The sequence below is a fragment of the Daphnia pulex genome, chromosome 5 (genome assembly GCF_021134715.1).
Source record: "Daphnia pulex isolate KAP4 chromosome 5, ASM2113471v1".
NCBI lineage: Eukaryota > Metazoa > Arthropoda > Branchiopoda > Diplostraca > Daphniidae > Daphnia > Daphnia pulex.
The window spans coordinates 499,064-515,718 of NC_060021.1; the positions used below are offsets into that span (position 1 = coordinate 499,064).

General features: G+C 38.6%; 1 protein-coding gene and 2 long non-coding RNA genes across 12 annotated transcripts; 1 reads left to right on the forward strand and 2 right to left on the reverse strand.

The window, feature by feature from the left end:
• Positions 1 to 214: 214 nt before the first annotated feature.
• On the reverse strand, positions 215 to 14,323 carry LOC124193315. Of its 10 annotated transcripts, none has more exons than XR_006874171.1 (11): positions 14,115 to 14,323; positions 13,095 to 13,922; positions 12,767 to 13,029; positions 12,561 to 12,650; positions 12,287 to 12,436; positions 2,150 to 2,283; positions 1,877 to 2,095; positions 1,181 to 1,479; positions 1,026 to 1,118; positions 683 to 963; positions 215 to 314 (listed from the first exon to the last, which is right to left on the reverse strand). It is a non-coding gene; the product is annotated as an uncharacterized LOC124193315 (long non-coding RNA). The 10 variants fall into 10 exon arrangements; XR_006874177.1 differs by lacking the exon at positions 215 to 314 and having other exon boundaries at positions 333 to 963; positions 13,095 to 13,142; positions 13,827 to 13,922; XR_006874176.1 differs by lacking the exon at positions 215 to 314 and having other exon boundaries at positions 333 to 963; positions 13,095 to 13,258; positions 13,827 to 13,922.
• Positions 3,311 to 8,511, reverse strand: LOC124193316. Its single transcript, XR_006874178.1, has 6 exons — positions 8,300 to 8,511; positions 7,258 to 8,108; positions 6,971 to 7,192; positions 6,658 to 6,747; positions 4,438 to 4,484; positions 3,311 to 4,364 (listed from the first exon to the last, which is right to left on the reverse strand). It is a non-coding gene; the product is annotated as an uncharacterized LOC124193316 (long non-coding RNA).
• Positions 9,049 to 10,525, forward strand: LOC124193314. The gene is made up of 4 exons (XM_046587072.1): positions 9,049 to 9,241; positions 9,645 to 9,877; positions 9,945 to 10,112; positions 10,171 to 10,525. Exons 2-4 carry the CDS (start codon positions 9,650 to 9,652, stop codon positions 10,474 to 10,476), a joined length of 702 nt encoding a protein of 233 aa, XP_046443028.1. The 5' UTR covers positions 9,049 to 9,241; positions 9,645 to 9,649; the 3' UTR covers positions 10,477 to 10,525.
• Positions 14,324 to 16,655: the final 2,332 nt, after the last annotated feature.

The following is a 16,655-nucleotide window of genomic DNA, read 5'->3' on the forward strand; positions in this document are numbered from 1 at the left end:
TCTCCGTGACCTTCGAGCGTCAAGGTCATAGAAACTGGCCTTTTTCTTTCTGCAGGTTGACGTTGCTGGGGATGGGTCAACAAAAACCAATATCAAAATAAATATCAAATCATAAATGATAATGGCTAAAATTTTAGTCATTTTAAAAATACCACATTTGACATTTGAGTCATTTGACTCGTTTCTTCAGTGAATGAATAAATCTTTCATTTCGAACCGTTTGAAGGACAGTCGGCTTTTTTTTTAATATTCCACTGCAAACTTTTCTAAGTTTCAAACACATAATCCTTGCCCCTGCGGTCGGAGAAGAAAATCTAAAAAAAAAGATAAAAAAGGTAAATTATGAATATAAAAAAATACAAATCAAAAATTCTCATAAAACGGTTGAATATAATCAATAAAATAAGAAATAGACGCAATTGCTAAAGCTCGATAGACTGTCAGAGTTCGTCCGCTACGTTCACAACGAATAACTCAAAAATGAACTTAAATGATCCTAAGTAACCATCCAGGAGAAGCGGGGGGAATCGTATTTCCACAGCTGATTTAGGAGCATCTAAAACGCAAATCAAATGATTGATTGACAATACCTGAACTCTAGGGCTATGGATTTTGTAACCGCAAATCAACAATGAGATCCTACTAGCAGCTATTTGACATAAATGAATAAGGCTACTCTTACCCTGTCTTTTACATTGACATGTCTACATTTTGAATAGTTGATTACCGCCAGAACCTATCGCGTGTCGTTTGATGCTGCATGAACAGAAGTGAAAAAAAAAATCCACCCTGTTACATGACCAACGCGTTTCTGCCCCAATAAAGTATGCGCAAGTAAAACAATGTTTTGACACTCGCTTTGTTTTCGTTGCTAAGCAGTAAAATGTGTTGAAATTTGGGTTTCGCTCTTCACACCGAATGTAGACGGAAAAGACTCGGCTCGGATATATAAAGGATCGTTGGCTGCAAACAAATTCACATTATTTTCTGCGAAAGAAAAAGCTTCATGTCGTACCTAGCATTACCTTTTTTATTATTTTTTTTTTCATTTGGTTTAGCGTTTCGTTCAGTGACTCCTTGTCACCAAAACCCCTCAATGAGCAACACCTCCGCATCATCTAGGTAATACAAACAATTGAATTTGTAGCTTTAACAATTTGACTAACGTGTAACTACGTACCCTCGTTTAAGCCTCGATGGAATGGCAACCCTTAAGGATTCAGGATTGTCCGGGCCGTCACTGTTGGACAGCCATCAGGCAGCATGAACTATTTTACCCAACCGTTCAACACTGCATATACTGCATGGACACCAACATAGGCAAATCCACATTTAAGTCGATTTAAGTGTGATGTTGACCTGCAAGTCTGCACCAAACTCCATTTCAGAGCATCTCTCAATTGGAAGGGGGCTGCAAAACCACTGTACACCAAACAGCAACACCATAAACAGCTCAAACATCCAATTGACCATTAACTCCTACAAAGCAAAAGAACATTAATGAACCAATAAGCAATAACATTTGGAAATGTGAAAAAGGGTACCAATAATAAAATTTACTTCTATTTAAAATTAATATTTAATTAAAATTGAAAAATAAACAAGAAAGACTTCTGTACATCTACTTTCAATATGTTACAAAAACTTGGTAATACTGAGTGGGAATTTTTGTTCTAGATTGATTGAAAGACAATTAAAAAAAAACTTAACAGGGCTATCTTTGAATGGAAACAATTATTTGGAAGGAAGAAATATTACCCCTAACTTTCTACAAATTAATCAAATTTTAAACTTGTCAATTGAATACAAAATATTAAAAAACAAACAAAAAACACAAGACTTTCCAAGTTACAACCTATAACATCAATCACATTACCAATTCAATGAGTCTTCCTGCAGTGACACTTGGGATAACACCAGCTCGATAAACTGCATGCAGCAGCTGCAGCTCAACTTGACTCGATCACATCTTTCACCAGCTGGCTGCAACAAAACCATGTTGATGATACAACAGTCATGAAGCTCAGACTTTGTTGTGTTCTCAATTTCTGCGACAGTTGAGCAAAGGGATTTCTATCTCCAACCTTAACATCAACTAATAAAATAAATTGCATTATAAGAGGGAAATTCATCATCAAGATTACTTTACTAGGTCTGAAGTGTTTCTGCACAAGATGAGACGTACAGCCAAGACGTACAGCTAACAATGGCCGACATTGGACAGCAGTTTCGACCCAAGTCGTCACATTATTAATGGCCAAGTGAAATTATATCCCAGATAGCCTGTAAATTCAGACAGAAACGTCTAAGAATAATTAAATTTAAGAATTCCAAACTAGCATTACCATTTCATGGCTGAAAATGTAGATCGACACCGCAATTCCGTAATGGATTTGGAATACACTTTCAGTCAGCGTCTCGGGAACAAATGGCGAATATTTCGTCGTCACGAAGACACTCGCGTCACCTGGTGGCTGGGGGACAATCCATTTTAGCCACCTACCGACAGCCTAAAGATTCCCTCACGATTACTACGTTTGACTGTACGGAACGGAAGGATTGCTTTCTGACGTTTCTGTGAACTCTGTTTACGAAGACACGAAGCTTAACATCACGACTCACGAGAAATGAATTATTGACTTGTCAGCAACCTGCGTTCGCAAGGTACTCGAAGGGGGTACCTCCCGATGAACAATCTATTGAATGTGGTATGGCGACAGTAGATTTCGAAAGACAGAAGAACTCCACCGCCAATAGAACCACAATAGTTTAAATAATTTTTTAAAAATTCACTGTACGCGACAGTTGAACTCAAACGAAAGTAGAACTCCTTTTTAAAATGTTATTAAAAATACCCGACCATAAAACTCCAGTTCCCGACAGTAGAACTCCAATACGTGACAATAGAACTCCAATAATTAGTTTAATTATTTTCATGCCCGACAATAGAACTCCATTGAATTTTAAATGTTTTAATGTCCGACAATAGAACTCCAACAAAAATTGTTCGCATACCCGACAGTAGAACTCCACTTTTCTTAAATTATGCAGTGCGCTCTAGTGGAGTCGTTCTATTAACGGACATTTAAAATATTTAAAATTAATAGAGTTCTACTATCGGGCATGAAAATTGTAAAATCATTACTAAAAAAAACTGAAATCGAACTAAAAATAACCGTTATCGTTACCAATGCCAATACCTCGGAACAGATAAATTCATTTAGTCTGCTTAATCAGAGATTCCGATTCCAATCCAATTAATAATTATAGTTAGTCCCCCTCATACCTGTAAAGAAACACAAATTTTTACGTATATATATGAAAAAAGTTTTAATTTAAGGAATTTCAAAAATTAAACTCGGTTACTTGAGCTGTTAGCAGTAAATAGGGTATAATTTACTATAGGGAAGGAGATAAAATATTACTGTACGATTTTGATTTATTATTAACAAATCCGTTAAGTATACGATGCAAGGCCATCGTTGTTTACGAGGGATTAGGATCAGTATAAAATGCCTTTCAGAACTTATTAAATATGGTGGGCAGGTGGGTGAGTCGAACAAGGCGTCGCTTAGTGATCGGGGTATTTTGGTACCCGAGTTCGACTCTCCTTGTGAGCATTGTTGCTCCCATACCTGGGCACGCACCACAACGCATACAGACAACAAACTTCTTGGATAGGGATGTCTGCAGTAGGTCGGTCTAGTGAATAAGGTTCTATGCAATCCTCGTGACTGCATACTCTGGTTGATTCTGTTCCCAACTAAAAATCTTAGCAATGTAGGTGAAAGGACTGGATACCGGATTAACTCTGAATTTATCATATATTGGAGGAGTTCCGTCTTTTCAAATAGCCGCTTGGTTAAAAGAAATCAAGTTAACGCAGATAGGTGGAGCTAACAATAAGCCGAACGACCACAGCTCACATTCCTTCCCTATTATTATATTTTTTTTATCTCAAACATCAGTGAAGCTTCAATCCTTTTCTACGATTTCTATCTTCTACAAATGTCAAAAACTGATGTCGTCAAAAAGATAGAAATTTTCTTAATTGATTATTCTACTGTTAGCAAGACTAAAATATAATCTTCCAACCAACGGAAACTGAATTTAAAAAACCACATTTAGGTTTAAGTAGTTGTTAAGTTAGCCACATCTTAGTGCACAGCAGGTTCAATAAATATTCAACTTTTGATGATGACTGTAACAATCAAGGAAAAACCATACCTGACAAATTGTCTAGTAGTAGTAGTAGACTAGCAGTAGTACTCTAGTGAACTAAATGGCTTAAATTTGCCAGGAGTTGCCTCAGCGGCTGGTGGGCAAACTCTCAAGCCAACAGGGTGACGGGCGACCGGCGACTACTAAAAAACACAAACATAAAAAATGTAATTATCAAATTAATCAAAATTAAACAAATTCTAAAGAATTACCTACCCTGTTCCTATTATTTAAAAACATCACCAGAAAATAGTCAGTGAAACCTACAGGGAAAAAAGAATAGGTTAGCACAAGAATAGATAGATCACACGAAAAGACATCAGCGATCTAAAAAAAAAGGATGGTGTTCTGTTTCATTCATTCTTTTTTTTTAAAGAAAAATAGAATGACTAAGTACTATCAAATAATCAAATAAGTTATTAATTTATTGCTGTTTAATCATGAATTCAAGCATTCGTATGATTACCGAAAAAACACCTTTGATCGCTTCAAAGCAATTTCCACGATTCAGGCGTAAAATCGACCAAATAGGAGTATAATACATGATTAACTAGTCAGTTTCATTACAAAATGACCGTTGAATTAAATGCGTAATAATCTACTACACGAAACTGTTATTTAGATAAAAATCCGACTATAATTATGTAGCAATAATTAGCGGAAAACAGCATTGGAGCTCTTGCGAGTATGTTCCGCATGACCGATGGCACATAAATAGGGAAAATGCCGCGATTTTATCAATTAATGTCGATGATTCGCCGAATCCTTGCAATGGAGTTAAAAGGGAAATTTGATCTTGAGTTAAAAATAAATGGTCATTTGGTGAAGTTGAGATTAGATTCCGGGTGTGATAAACCCGTTATAAGCAGAAGCCTTTGGCAGGAAATTGGACAACCCAAATTGGACCAAACAACCGACATTCGCAAATGTGCCACAGGTACAATCCCGCTAAAAGGCCAGTTTATCGCAAAAGTTCAATTAGTGGGAATCGCGGGAATGGATTTCGATTGTCCGTTTCAGGTGTCGGATAATGACACGACCAGAAATTTGCTGGGACGAAGAGCATTTCCTGGTTTACTCGATTTCAACTGGGAAAAATTCTTTCAAGACGGAACTGTTATGATTGAGGGGTCTAACTTTCTTATTGAAACGAAGAGGAAACTCATGAGCGATGCTCTGCATTACAAAACACTCGCATTCCACATAGAAGTCATTGTAGACGGGCAAAAGATTCAAATGTTACTCGACACTGGGGCAACCTCCTCCATCACTGGATTAAACAAATGGAGAGAGATGGGTAGACCAGATATCCACCCGGTTGATCGTAAAATGTCCAGCACTTCTAAAGAACCTGTTCTTCTGTTAGGTGAGTGCACCATTAACATAAAATACAATGGTAAAGACGTTCATCTTCCTCTTCTTGTAGCCGACGACGTGAAAATGCCTGCAATTATAGGTGCTAACTGGTTTTCTGCTTTAAATTTCAACTTTAATGCCATATTTATCGGCATTCAATTTTGCAGACCCATCACCAAAGAAGCAACAGCTGAATCCACCAGTAAGTCACTCTCCGAAGCAGAAAAAAAATCGAAAATGAGAGCGAAAATCGTTTACGACCTGGATGACATCAAACCATCCAAAGATCTCGCTGTTCTACCAAAAAAGGACGATCCATCTCTCACAAAGTCGACGGAATCTCCGTCACCACCTTCGAAAAGAACGAAAATAGTTTTTAATCTGGAAGACAGCACCAAACCGAGCCGATCGTCACAACCTCAGAGGAAAACCTTAAGAGGCGCTAAGTGTAATACCTGGTTCAAAAAGAAATACGGATAAAATTATTGAAGACTTCTCTCTTGCCTGCCCTTTTTCAGTTTTTATCGTCCTGAATCAAATTCGTTAGTTTAAAATCAAAATCTAATAAATAAGCTTATTAATATTATGCAAAAGGTTCGATCCTGTCTGAATGGCGGATGTGGATCTTCATAAACCTGCCACCTGGCGATGAAAATATTCTGAAAAACATTACCATCAACGATGCCCCGACCCCCAGAGTCTCTAATGGGACAGGGATGTCTGCAGTAGATCGATGTAGTAAATAAGGTTAAGGCAACATGTGCAAGACGCACTGTATGAGCAAACAAGGTAATAAGCAAAAGTAATAAGCGACGAAAAAGAAGAAGAGATTCAATTGAGGAACTAACTTTCCGCCTCGGTCAACGGACCAAAAAAGGGAGCATGGGACGAATGGCCACCGGAGTAAGAAGATTCAAATTCTATACCGGGGAAGAAGATGAAAAAAAAAAGTGTGCTCCGAACAGAAAACAAGCACTTGACTCCGCGTGTCGTTAAAAGATTACATCATCAGCGTAGATGAGAGTGGTGCTAAAATTCGATGATAAAAGTAAGCTTAAAGAGCGGGAGGGTAGCACTAACCTGACTTTTAAACAAAAATTTGTTGGTCCACTTTTTGGTGGTGTTGTCCAAATGTTTTCATTATCGACATTTTAGATCCGAACAACGGATCTAAAAAAAAATCATCAATAAAAAAGAAACGAGATTAAGGAAATGTTCAATGGTATTTGGTTAGACGATAGGTCTATTCACAGTTTCCCGGCATCTGAGTGAACAACAGGAATTTTAAAATAAAAGCGCAGCTGGAAACTACTTCGATTTCAACAAGCTAACTCAAAATGTCTCCCATTTATTTTCTCGGCCTCGGGGATTCGGCCGCCAAAAATATAGTCACCTTTGATACGTGCGATGATGGCTTTGAGCAAAAACACGTGACGTTGGACGCGTGTAGCCCGGTCAGGATTTCCGCATGCATCAGCTTCTTCGACACGTCCGAAATGTAATGACATGTACAGTTGTACACTTTGCTAGTGATAACGGGCCAAGTATTGGATTGAAGATTGTCAATAGCAGAAACGAGAATAGACCAAGTCTCAGCTAAACTGCGGTTTTTCTCCTGTAATTGTAAATTAATTCATTCTAATTAGAGAAACAAGCACAATAATTGTAATCATGTCATACCAAATCGGCACGGACGAGTTCTTTTCCTACGGCCAGGATTATCGATGGCTGTCAAATAACGGATATTCGTTCAAGCACTAAAAGATAATTAGTCCATTCCACGTCATCTTTCAAAACAAATTCGGGGATTTCGTTAGGTGCCAAATCTTCTGCAATAGTACCGCCTGTCGATCCAAAAACGGCAGCCACATCAAATATTTAGATGCTAATGGGAGGTGAGCTGGTCGATCACGTGATCACGAATATTGAACATTTTCTGTGGGCAGGTGAGCGTACAAAGACTCGGTCAAAGCTGCTACACTGTTACAAGAGATACGAACACGACGAGAGCCTGCCCGGCAAAGAGGCTGGGTGAAATTTGTGATAACAATGAATGGCGCGGCTTTCACGGCGTAACTCAATAGTCGACAGCTGAATGTAGTCTCGGGCAATTTACTGCTGGGCGCTGGCACAAATCAGGATTACAGGAGCGTTTCATCCAAAACGACATCTAGCAGGAAATTCAGGAGCGGGAAAGGGAAGCACAATAGGCCATTTCTGGCCTAATTACGAAATGTCGATTTCCAAAGAATCTTCTAGGCCAAGCTAGAAGTTTCATTTGTCAGCAGATATTGGTGGAATGCTTTGGGCAGTCCAGCATGTCCAAAGTAGTCCAGATTGTCCAGTCCAAATTGGTATCTAATTCTACATCCAGATTTGTCTGCTGAATTACCAGTCGATAAAAACCATTTTCAAGTTGGCATCAAGACAGGTGCTCGTTTCACCTGAAAGCCATGGGGTGATCTGGATCTCGTCTTCTTCCACAGTCAGGGGATGTGTGCATTTCCTTAATCAAGACTTCAAGAGGGATGCTGTTTATCAAATAAAAAAAATTTGTTACAAAAAATATTTACGAGTAAATAAGGAAAAGTTGTAAATGAGAAAGTGGGAGAGCTTTCATTTTTAAATAATGGGAGAATTGAAAGGTTTAATGTAATACCCAAGTTATGTGTCATAAACATATCTAGCAGGTCACACGAAAAAAATGAAGAAAAATCATTACCTAATTGATGATTCTGAGATTGTTGCTATGATGAAGCAAAGCTTCCTTAGCCTATACAAAAATGTGCTATGATTCGGCTTCTAACTTGAAAATAAATTAATTGTCTCGTCGTTTAAGAAAGCGTTAATTGAATAATAAATTTAGTAAAACCTAGTAAAACCGATGAAAAAAGGTCGGCGCGACTAGAAAATGCAGAAGCAGACGACAACAAATGGACAAACGTTGATACGTTAACGGCATCTAGTGTTGAAATATTAAAATACGAGAAAAACTAATTTGTTTTCAGCGTAAATTTAGGACGATAATGGATAATTTCTTTCAGCAATCCTTCATAATCATAATTAAACTGAATTAACATTTAAACCATTTGCTGTCAGCGAATTCAGAATAAATAAAATTGTTTGTTTTGTTTTTTAATTTTTTCTTTTAGGCGCTAGATGCCTGTTTCTACGCGCTCCGTAGAAAATACGGATGTGATTCAATATATAAATTTATATTCTCAACTCTGTGGGCCATCGTTAAAGGGGTTCCATCATGCTCGTTGCAATTATATCGCTATTACGAAATATACCAGCAGCTTATCTTTCTCATGAACCGTCAGAAGCAAGTAATTTTCCCACGAAATAGAGGTTGATGGCGTAGCACCATTTTGTGTGCTCTCTAACTCACACATTTTTCAGTTACAACATGTGGCGCCACGTTGAACCATGGTTGTACACTTGTACTTATCCCCATAACGATGCGTACTCGAAAACATTGTGAACGCGCCCAAATTCCCAAACCCACTACCCCATCCCTATTTCTCCATTTTTCTTTTCCTCTCCTACCACCTTAGTTGGGTTTCAAGTCAGCCATTGCTAGCCTCATTGCTTCTCCCGTTTTGGTCGCGACAAGAGATACACTTGAAGAAAATTCTTCTTTCCAATTCTAATTGATCATTTTGTAAGTAAAACTGTCTCATCTGAGCAGCAATAGTTTATACAATTTTTAATAATATGTAAATTTGATTTGATGTATGTATTGCTCGCACAATGGCAGCAGTTTGTAAAAATTCTCAAGTTGCTCTCACCACAGCAACTGTTTGCCACTTTAAATGTATTTAAAAAGTGTATTATCCAGAGATGTTGCTCTTGTAGCAATTTTTTTGAAGTGTTTTATCCAGAGATGTTGCTCTTGCAGCAATTTTTTTTAAGTGTATTATCCAGAGATGTTGCTGTTGCAGCAATTTTTTTGAAAAGTGTATTATCCAGAGATGTTGCTCTTGCAGCAATTTTGTAATTTGTTTGCGCTCTCGTGGGTTTTCAAAATGTTTCAATTATTTTCAAAATCTTTCAATTATTTCTAGGAACAATGGAAGATGTCGATATGGATTCAATTGTTGAGAAAAAAGTTAGCCATAAGGAACAAGCAGAGAAAAAATATGGTCCTGAAAAAATGGCAGAATGGAGGTCAAATAAATCTCTTCGGAATCGTCGGAGAAAAATGAGAATAGAACACTCCCAGGAGATTGCGAGGCTGGAGGCGATCGATATTGGGTTGCATGGGAGGATTCGACATTTAGAAAATCGTAATCAAAATGTAATGCTAAGTTATTTTTTTTTATTTTTAAACTGCTATTGACATATGTTTGCTTTTTGTCGTGTAGCTACTCAACGAAGGTCAACAGAGAAAGCAAACTGGAAAAGGAAAGTCAGCTGCAAAGAAAAAGGTTGTGGTAGCACCCAGTGGGACCAAAAGGTTGCTGGATGGCAATTGTGAGGCATCGTGTTCGAAACGCTACAGAGAGCAGTCGGAAAGTGAACTGGCAACGAAAGTAAGTGATTCAAATTAATGTAATGTCTGCAACAATTTGTTAATTTTTATTTGTTTAGTCCTTGGCAGAGTACGAGAAAGCCAAAGCGAATCTTGAAACTCTGTTTAAAACGTGGGAGACGAAATTGTCAAAGTGTATTACATCATCAGAGCTACCAGGTCTCTCAAAGGACGCTGTTGCCATAAAGGAAGCTTTGAGGACTGTTACGAGAAAGTCAGCAGATAGGCTCACACATGCTAAAGGGCAAATGCCGAAGGTAGAAGAAGATGCTTTGAGGCAGATAGTCGCTGGTTATCAACAGAGGTATGCCATGGTTAAAGACGACTTGGAATTTGAATTCCTTTGTTCAGGATCGTACGATTAAATCATTCTGTGTCCAAAAAATTTAAAATTTTTATACGTAAAATAAAATAAAAACCATTATATTCGTTATAATTTCCCTTTATTCAATTGAATTAACTTATAAAATAAATTTAAAAACTTTATTAAACAGACCGTCTAGTCCAAACTGCTGCCAGTCAAGCAGGGGGAAACACTGCCTTACTGACTCGACCAGGGAGATTACCCGGCCATGGTTAAGAGAAACCGGAAAAAGAGCGAAGAGAGCTGAGGAGCAGTTATTATGAGAGCAGTGTATCATAGTAGGCTTCCGGCTTAGACTCATGACCCTCCAACAGATTTCATCGAATCATGCGCCTTTTAAGTCCCTGTTCGACCAAACATCTCCCTTCCTCCTGGTTGTCGCAGCGAGTGAGTGACCACCGGCGGGCGTTGGTTAGTGGTTATTTAGGGAAACGGGGCCGCAGAAAAGAAGGGAGCCCAGATATGCACTTGTAATATATCTACATAAATTATCGACGAGTCTTGAATTTCAGCAACCTCGCCTCAGTTTTGCCAATGGTTCAAGTCAATGGAACGGCAACAAACGATTTAACTGAAAAAAGAAGAGATTTTATTTTAATAAAACGTCAATAAATGAACGAAACATCAAGCATTACCTAAACGCCGATACAGGTAGCAAGAGACGACATATCGACAAAATGCCGCAAATAAAAAAAGACCGACAGCCATTGGGCAACATTGACTATTTAACCCAACTTGCATGGACACCAGAAAAACAAAAGGCACATTGAAGTGTGATGTTGAATGACAGGTCTGCATAAGCTTCATTTCAGAACAACTCTCAACTGGAAAGGGACTGCAAAACCACTGAACACCAAACAGCAACACCATGAACAGCTCAAACATCCAAGTGACCATTAACTCCTACAAAGCAAAAGAACATTAATGAACCAATAAGCAATACAATTTTGAAATGTGAAAAAGGGTATTACCAATAATAAAGTTTACTTATTTAAAATTGATGTTAAATTCAAATTGATAAAGAAACCAGGAAAGAATAATTCTGTACATCTACTTCCAAAATGTTAGAAAAACTTGGAAATTCTGAGTGGCAATTTGTGTTCTAGAGATTGATTGAAATAAAATTGGAAAAGAAACTCAGTGGAAACTGACCAACAATGGGGCCCATATGATGGGACTATCTTTGAATGGAAACAATTATTTGGAAGGAAGAAATATTACTCCTAATTTTCTACAATTTAATCAAATTTTAAACTTGTCAATTGAATTCAAAATATAAAAAAACAAACAAAAAAACACAAGACTTTCCGAGTTACAACCTATAACATCAATCACATTACCAATTCAATGAGTCTTCCTGCAGTGAAACTTGGAATAACACCAGCTCGATAAACTGCATACAGCAGCTGCAGCTCAACTTGACTCGATCACATCTTTCAAAAGCTGGCTGCAACAAAACCATGTTGATTCTACAACAACAGTCATGAAGCTCATACTTTGTCGTGTTCTCAATTTCTGCAACAGTTGAGCAAAGGGATCTCTATCTACAACCTGAACATCATATAATCAAACATATTGCATTATTGAAGGGAAATTCATCAACAACATTACTTTACTAGGTCTGAAGTGTTTCTGCACGAGATGAGACGTAAAGCCGTTTAGGTACAGCTAACAATGGCCGACATTGGACAGCAGTTTCGACCCAAGTCGTCACATTATTTGGCCAAGTGAAATTATATCCCAGATAGCCTGTAAATTCAGACAGAAACGTCTAAGATAAATTAAATTTAAGAATTCCAAACTAGTATTACCATTTCATGGCTGAAAATGTAGATCGACACCGCAATTCGTACACTTTCAGTCAGCGTCTCGGGAACAAATGGCGAATATTTCGTCGTCACGAAGACACTCGCGTCACCTGGTGGCTGGGGGACAATCCATTTTAGCCACCTACCGACAGCCTAAAGATTCCCTCACGATTACTACGTTTGACGTTTGACTGTACGGAACGGATGGATTGCTTTCCGAACTCTGTTTCTGAAGCATAATAATCTAATAACTCACGAGAAATGAATTGTAAGCTACCTGCGTTAGCAAGGTACTCTAAGGGGTACCTCCCGATGAACAATCTATTGAATGTGGTATGGCGACCGTAGAACTCCAAAGACAGTAGAACTCCACCGACAATAGAACCACAATAGTTTAAAAATAATTTTTTAAAAATTCTTTGTATGCGACAGTAGAACTCCAACGACAGTAGAACTCCTTTTTTTTAATATTAATAAAAATACCCGACAATAGAACTCCAGTGCCCGACGGTAGAACTCCACCGTCACGTGCGATGATGGCTTTAAGCAAACCAAACACGTGACGTTGGACGCGTGTAGCCCGGTCAGGATTTCCCGGGATTTCCGCATGCATCAGCTTCTTCGACACGTCCGAAATGTAATGACATGTACACTTTGCTAGTGATAAGGGGCCAAGTATTGGATTGAAGATTGTCAATAGCAGAAACGAGAACAGACCAAGCCTCAGCTAAACTGCGGTTTTTCTCCTGTAATTGTAAATTAATTCATTCTAATTAGAGAAACAAGCACAATAATTGTAATCATGTCATACCAAATCGGCAAAGACGAGTTCTTTTCCTACGGCCCGGATTATCGATGGCTGTCAAATAACAGATATTCGTTCAAGCACTAAAAGATAATTAGTCCATTCCACGTCATCTTTCAAAACAAATTCGAGGATTTCGTTAGGTGCCAAATCTTCTGCAATAGTACCGCCTGTCGATTCAAAAACGGCAGCCACATCAAATGATTAGATGCTAATTGGAGGTGAGCTGGTCGATTACGGGATCACGAATATTGAACATTTTCTGTGGGCAGGTGAGCGTACAAAGACTCGGTCAAAGCTGCTACACTGTTACAAGAGATACGAACACGACGAGAGCCTGCCCGGCAAAGAGGCTGGGTCGGGTGAAATTTGTGATAACAATGAATGGCGCGGCTTTCACGGCGTGACTCAATAATCGACAGCTGAATGTAGTCTCAGGAAATTCACTACTGGCGCAAACCAGGATTTCAGGAGCTGTTTCATCTAAAACGCCATCAAGCAGGAAATTCAGGAGCGGGAAAGGGAGGTGCAATAGGCCGTTTCTGGCGTAATTACGGAATGTCGATTTCTAAAGACTCTTCTAGGCCAAGCTAGAAGTTTCATTTGTCAGCAGGGATTGGTGGAATGCTTTGGGCAGTCCAGAAATTGGTATCCAATTCTACATCCAGATTTGTCTGCTGAATTACCAGTCGATAAAAACCATTTTCAAGTTGGTATCAAGACAGGTGCTCGTTTCACCTGAAAGCCATGGGGTGATCTGGATTTTCGTCTTCTTCCACAGTCAGGGATGTGTGCATTTCTCCAATCAAGACTTCAAGAGGGTGAAGAGGGATGCTGTTTATCAAATAAAAAAAAATTAGTTACAAAAAATATTTACGAGTAATTAAGGAAAAGTTGTAAATGAGAAAGTGAGAGAGCCTTCATTTTTAACTAATGGGAGAATTGAAAGGTTTAATGTAATACCCAAGTTATGTGTCATAAACATATCTAGCAGGTCACACAAAAAAACTGAAGAAAAATCATTACCAAATTGATGATTCTGAGATTGTTGCTACGATGAAGCAAAGCTTCCTTAGCCTAAACAAAAATGAATGTGCAATGATTCGGCTTCTAACTTGAAAATAAATTGTTGTCTCGTCGTTTAAGAAAGCGTTAATTGAATAACAAATTTAGTAAAACCTAGTAAAACCGATGAAAAAAGGTCGGCGCGACTAGAAAATGCAGAAGCAGACGACAACAAATGGACAAACGTTGATACGTTAACGGCATCTAGTGTTGAAATATTAAAATACGAGAAAAACTAATTTGTTTTCAGCGTAAATTTAGGACGATAATTTCTTTCAGCAATCCTTCATAATCATATTTAAACTGAATTGACATTTAAACCATTTGCTGTCAGCGAATTCAGAATAAATAAAATTTTTACTTTTTTCTTTTAGGCGCTAGATGTCAGTTTCTACGCGCTCCGTTCAAACTTTCTAATTTTTCTATGCTTGCAATTTAAACCGTTTTTCATTTCCAATGCGCACAGTTAAAAAAAAACGAAAATCCACCAATTGGGTGGGGGGGAAGTATTTTAGGAAATTTTATTAGATAAAACTGATTAAAAGAAACGAAATGAACCAGATGGGTTAACTTGAGCTAGCGCCCTGAAAAATCGATTGCTCCTATTCACTCTCGCTTTCCGTGTGTTTGTCTATCCTATCCAAAAGAACAGCCAGGAAAAAGTCAAACACGCATAAAACATCCTATACTTGTTACACAAGAGTGGTTTGCCAACCCAATAACAAAAATCTAATACCCAACTATTCATATAGAAAACTAAATAGTCTGACTTAATGAATCGATTATTGTTGTTGCCACAGCTGGCCGTAACATTCAAAGTGTCGACTTATACCCTCAACCCTTGACATGTACAGAATTGAACGCATGTTCTTCTTCTTCAGTCCTCGCCTCTCCCATACTATATACATACAGTTGATGGGGCTGGATGTCAATGTTTTTTACATTTTACCCTGGACGGACAGAGGGTCAGAAATGCGATGATACCAACACGACTCCTCCCAGCGATTCACATCCAAGAGCATGTGAGAAGTCATGTCTCGGAAGATGGAAGACGGAAAAACCTCCCTATATACCAGCAGCACAGCCCTTGTAGGATAGTTTGGTTTTGAAATGAAAAAGAGCCCACTTGACCTTGTCTCGGACTCTCTACACTGGAACTCTTGGAACAAGTTTCATATATATACTAAAGCACTCGTGTTGATTCTCTCAAAAAACATGCACCTCGTACACACATACTTGTATAGTATAATATACCCGTTTCTATTTTATTCTGGCGCTATAGTCCATCACAACAGACTATATAGTAAATAATAACCATAACAATCATCGTATTTCTATCTGTTTTTTCCCCCAAATACACACACAGGGCAGCAGTTTGGAGAGAATATAACTGGCGAGTCGACAAGGCGTCGCGGCCACGGGCCAACACGGATGTAGCACGGCGCTTACACCGCTGTCGACCGATCCATCATTTCTATGGATGGATATTTCCAGCAGCCATGGAAGGAAGAAAAAAAAAACTAGCCGAAACATTGAAATGCAATATACACACACAGTGGTGATGAAAATGGGAGGAAAAATAAAAATTCTGGATGGAAATTCATCTGTTTCTAGTCACCTCTTCTTTCTCTGTCTCTTATATTTTTTTAAAATTAAGTTCATTTTACCCCCATCTTTTTTGATGGCGCGCATCAAACTCTATATAGGAAATCTCAGCTGCTGTGACGTTGACTAATGACTGCTGGCCCATCATATGCCCGGCGTCGCCATCCCAGTTGCTGGCACAGTGGAAAAAAGGAGACAAAAAGGATTTTCGATACTTGTCACTCTTCCATCAAATGGCTGATTGCTCTCGCACTCTTGTCGCCCTATCGAATAACAGCTTTTCTCTTTCTTCCAAGAGAAACGCGGAACAGCAGCCGGATGGAAAGGATGAAGATGGAATTGACATGTTGCTGCTAGACTGGCCAGTTAGATGTTAAAAATTCTTATCCGAGAAGACGCGCAGCTCAGCATCGCCAGTAGAAAAGACGTACACGACGTTCAGGAACTCCCGTCACTTAGCAAGTTCATTTGACTCGTCGTTTTTATTTTCTGGCTTGACGGGCAGCATCAAAACGGTTTCGACTTACGACTGTGTGTGTGGCTATAGAAAAGTCATCGACTGGCTGGGGGACTATTATATTTTACAGCAAAAGGGAAAAAGAAGTGCTGGAAAAAAAGAGGCGGTCATCTGCAATTAGCAGTTGTACTCGTATTCGTTGGAGCGTTTCATGTTCCTAACGGCCTCGTAAACTACCGGCTCGACAGTCAACGCTTCTCTCCTATAATGCTGATTATACTTCAACTCTTTTTTCTCATATTTTTATTCGAGTTTTTGGGGTCTATATATATATAGGATGTCAGGCTTTAGTGATCGATAATGTGGACTAGAAAACCGATTAACGGGACGCAAATGTTTGTTTCATTTCTCCCAGGGGGATCGATGAATGGATGGCGCGG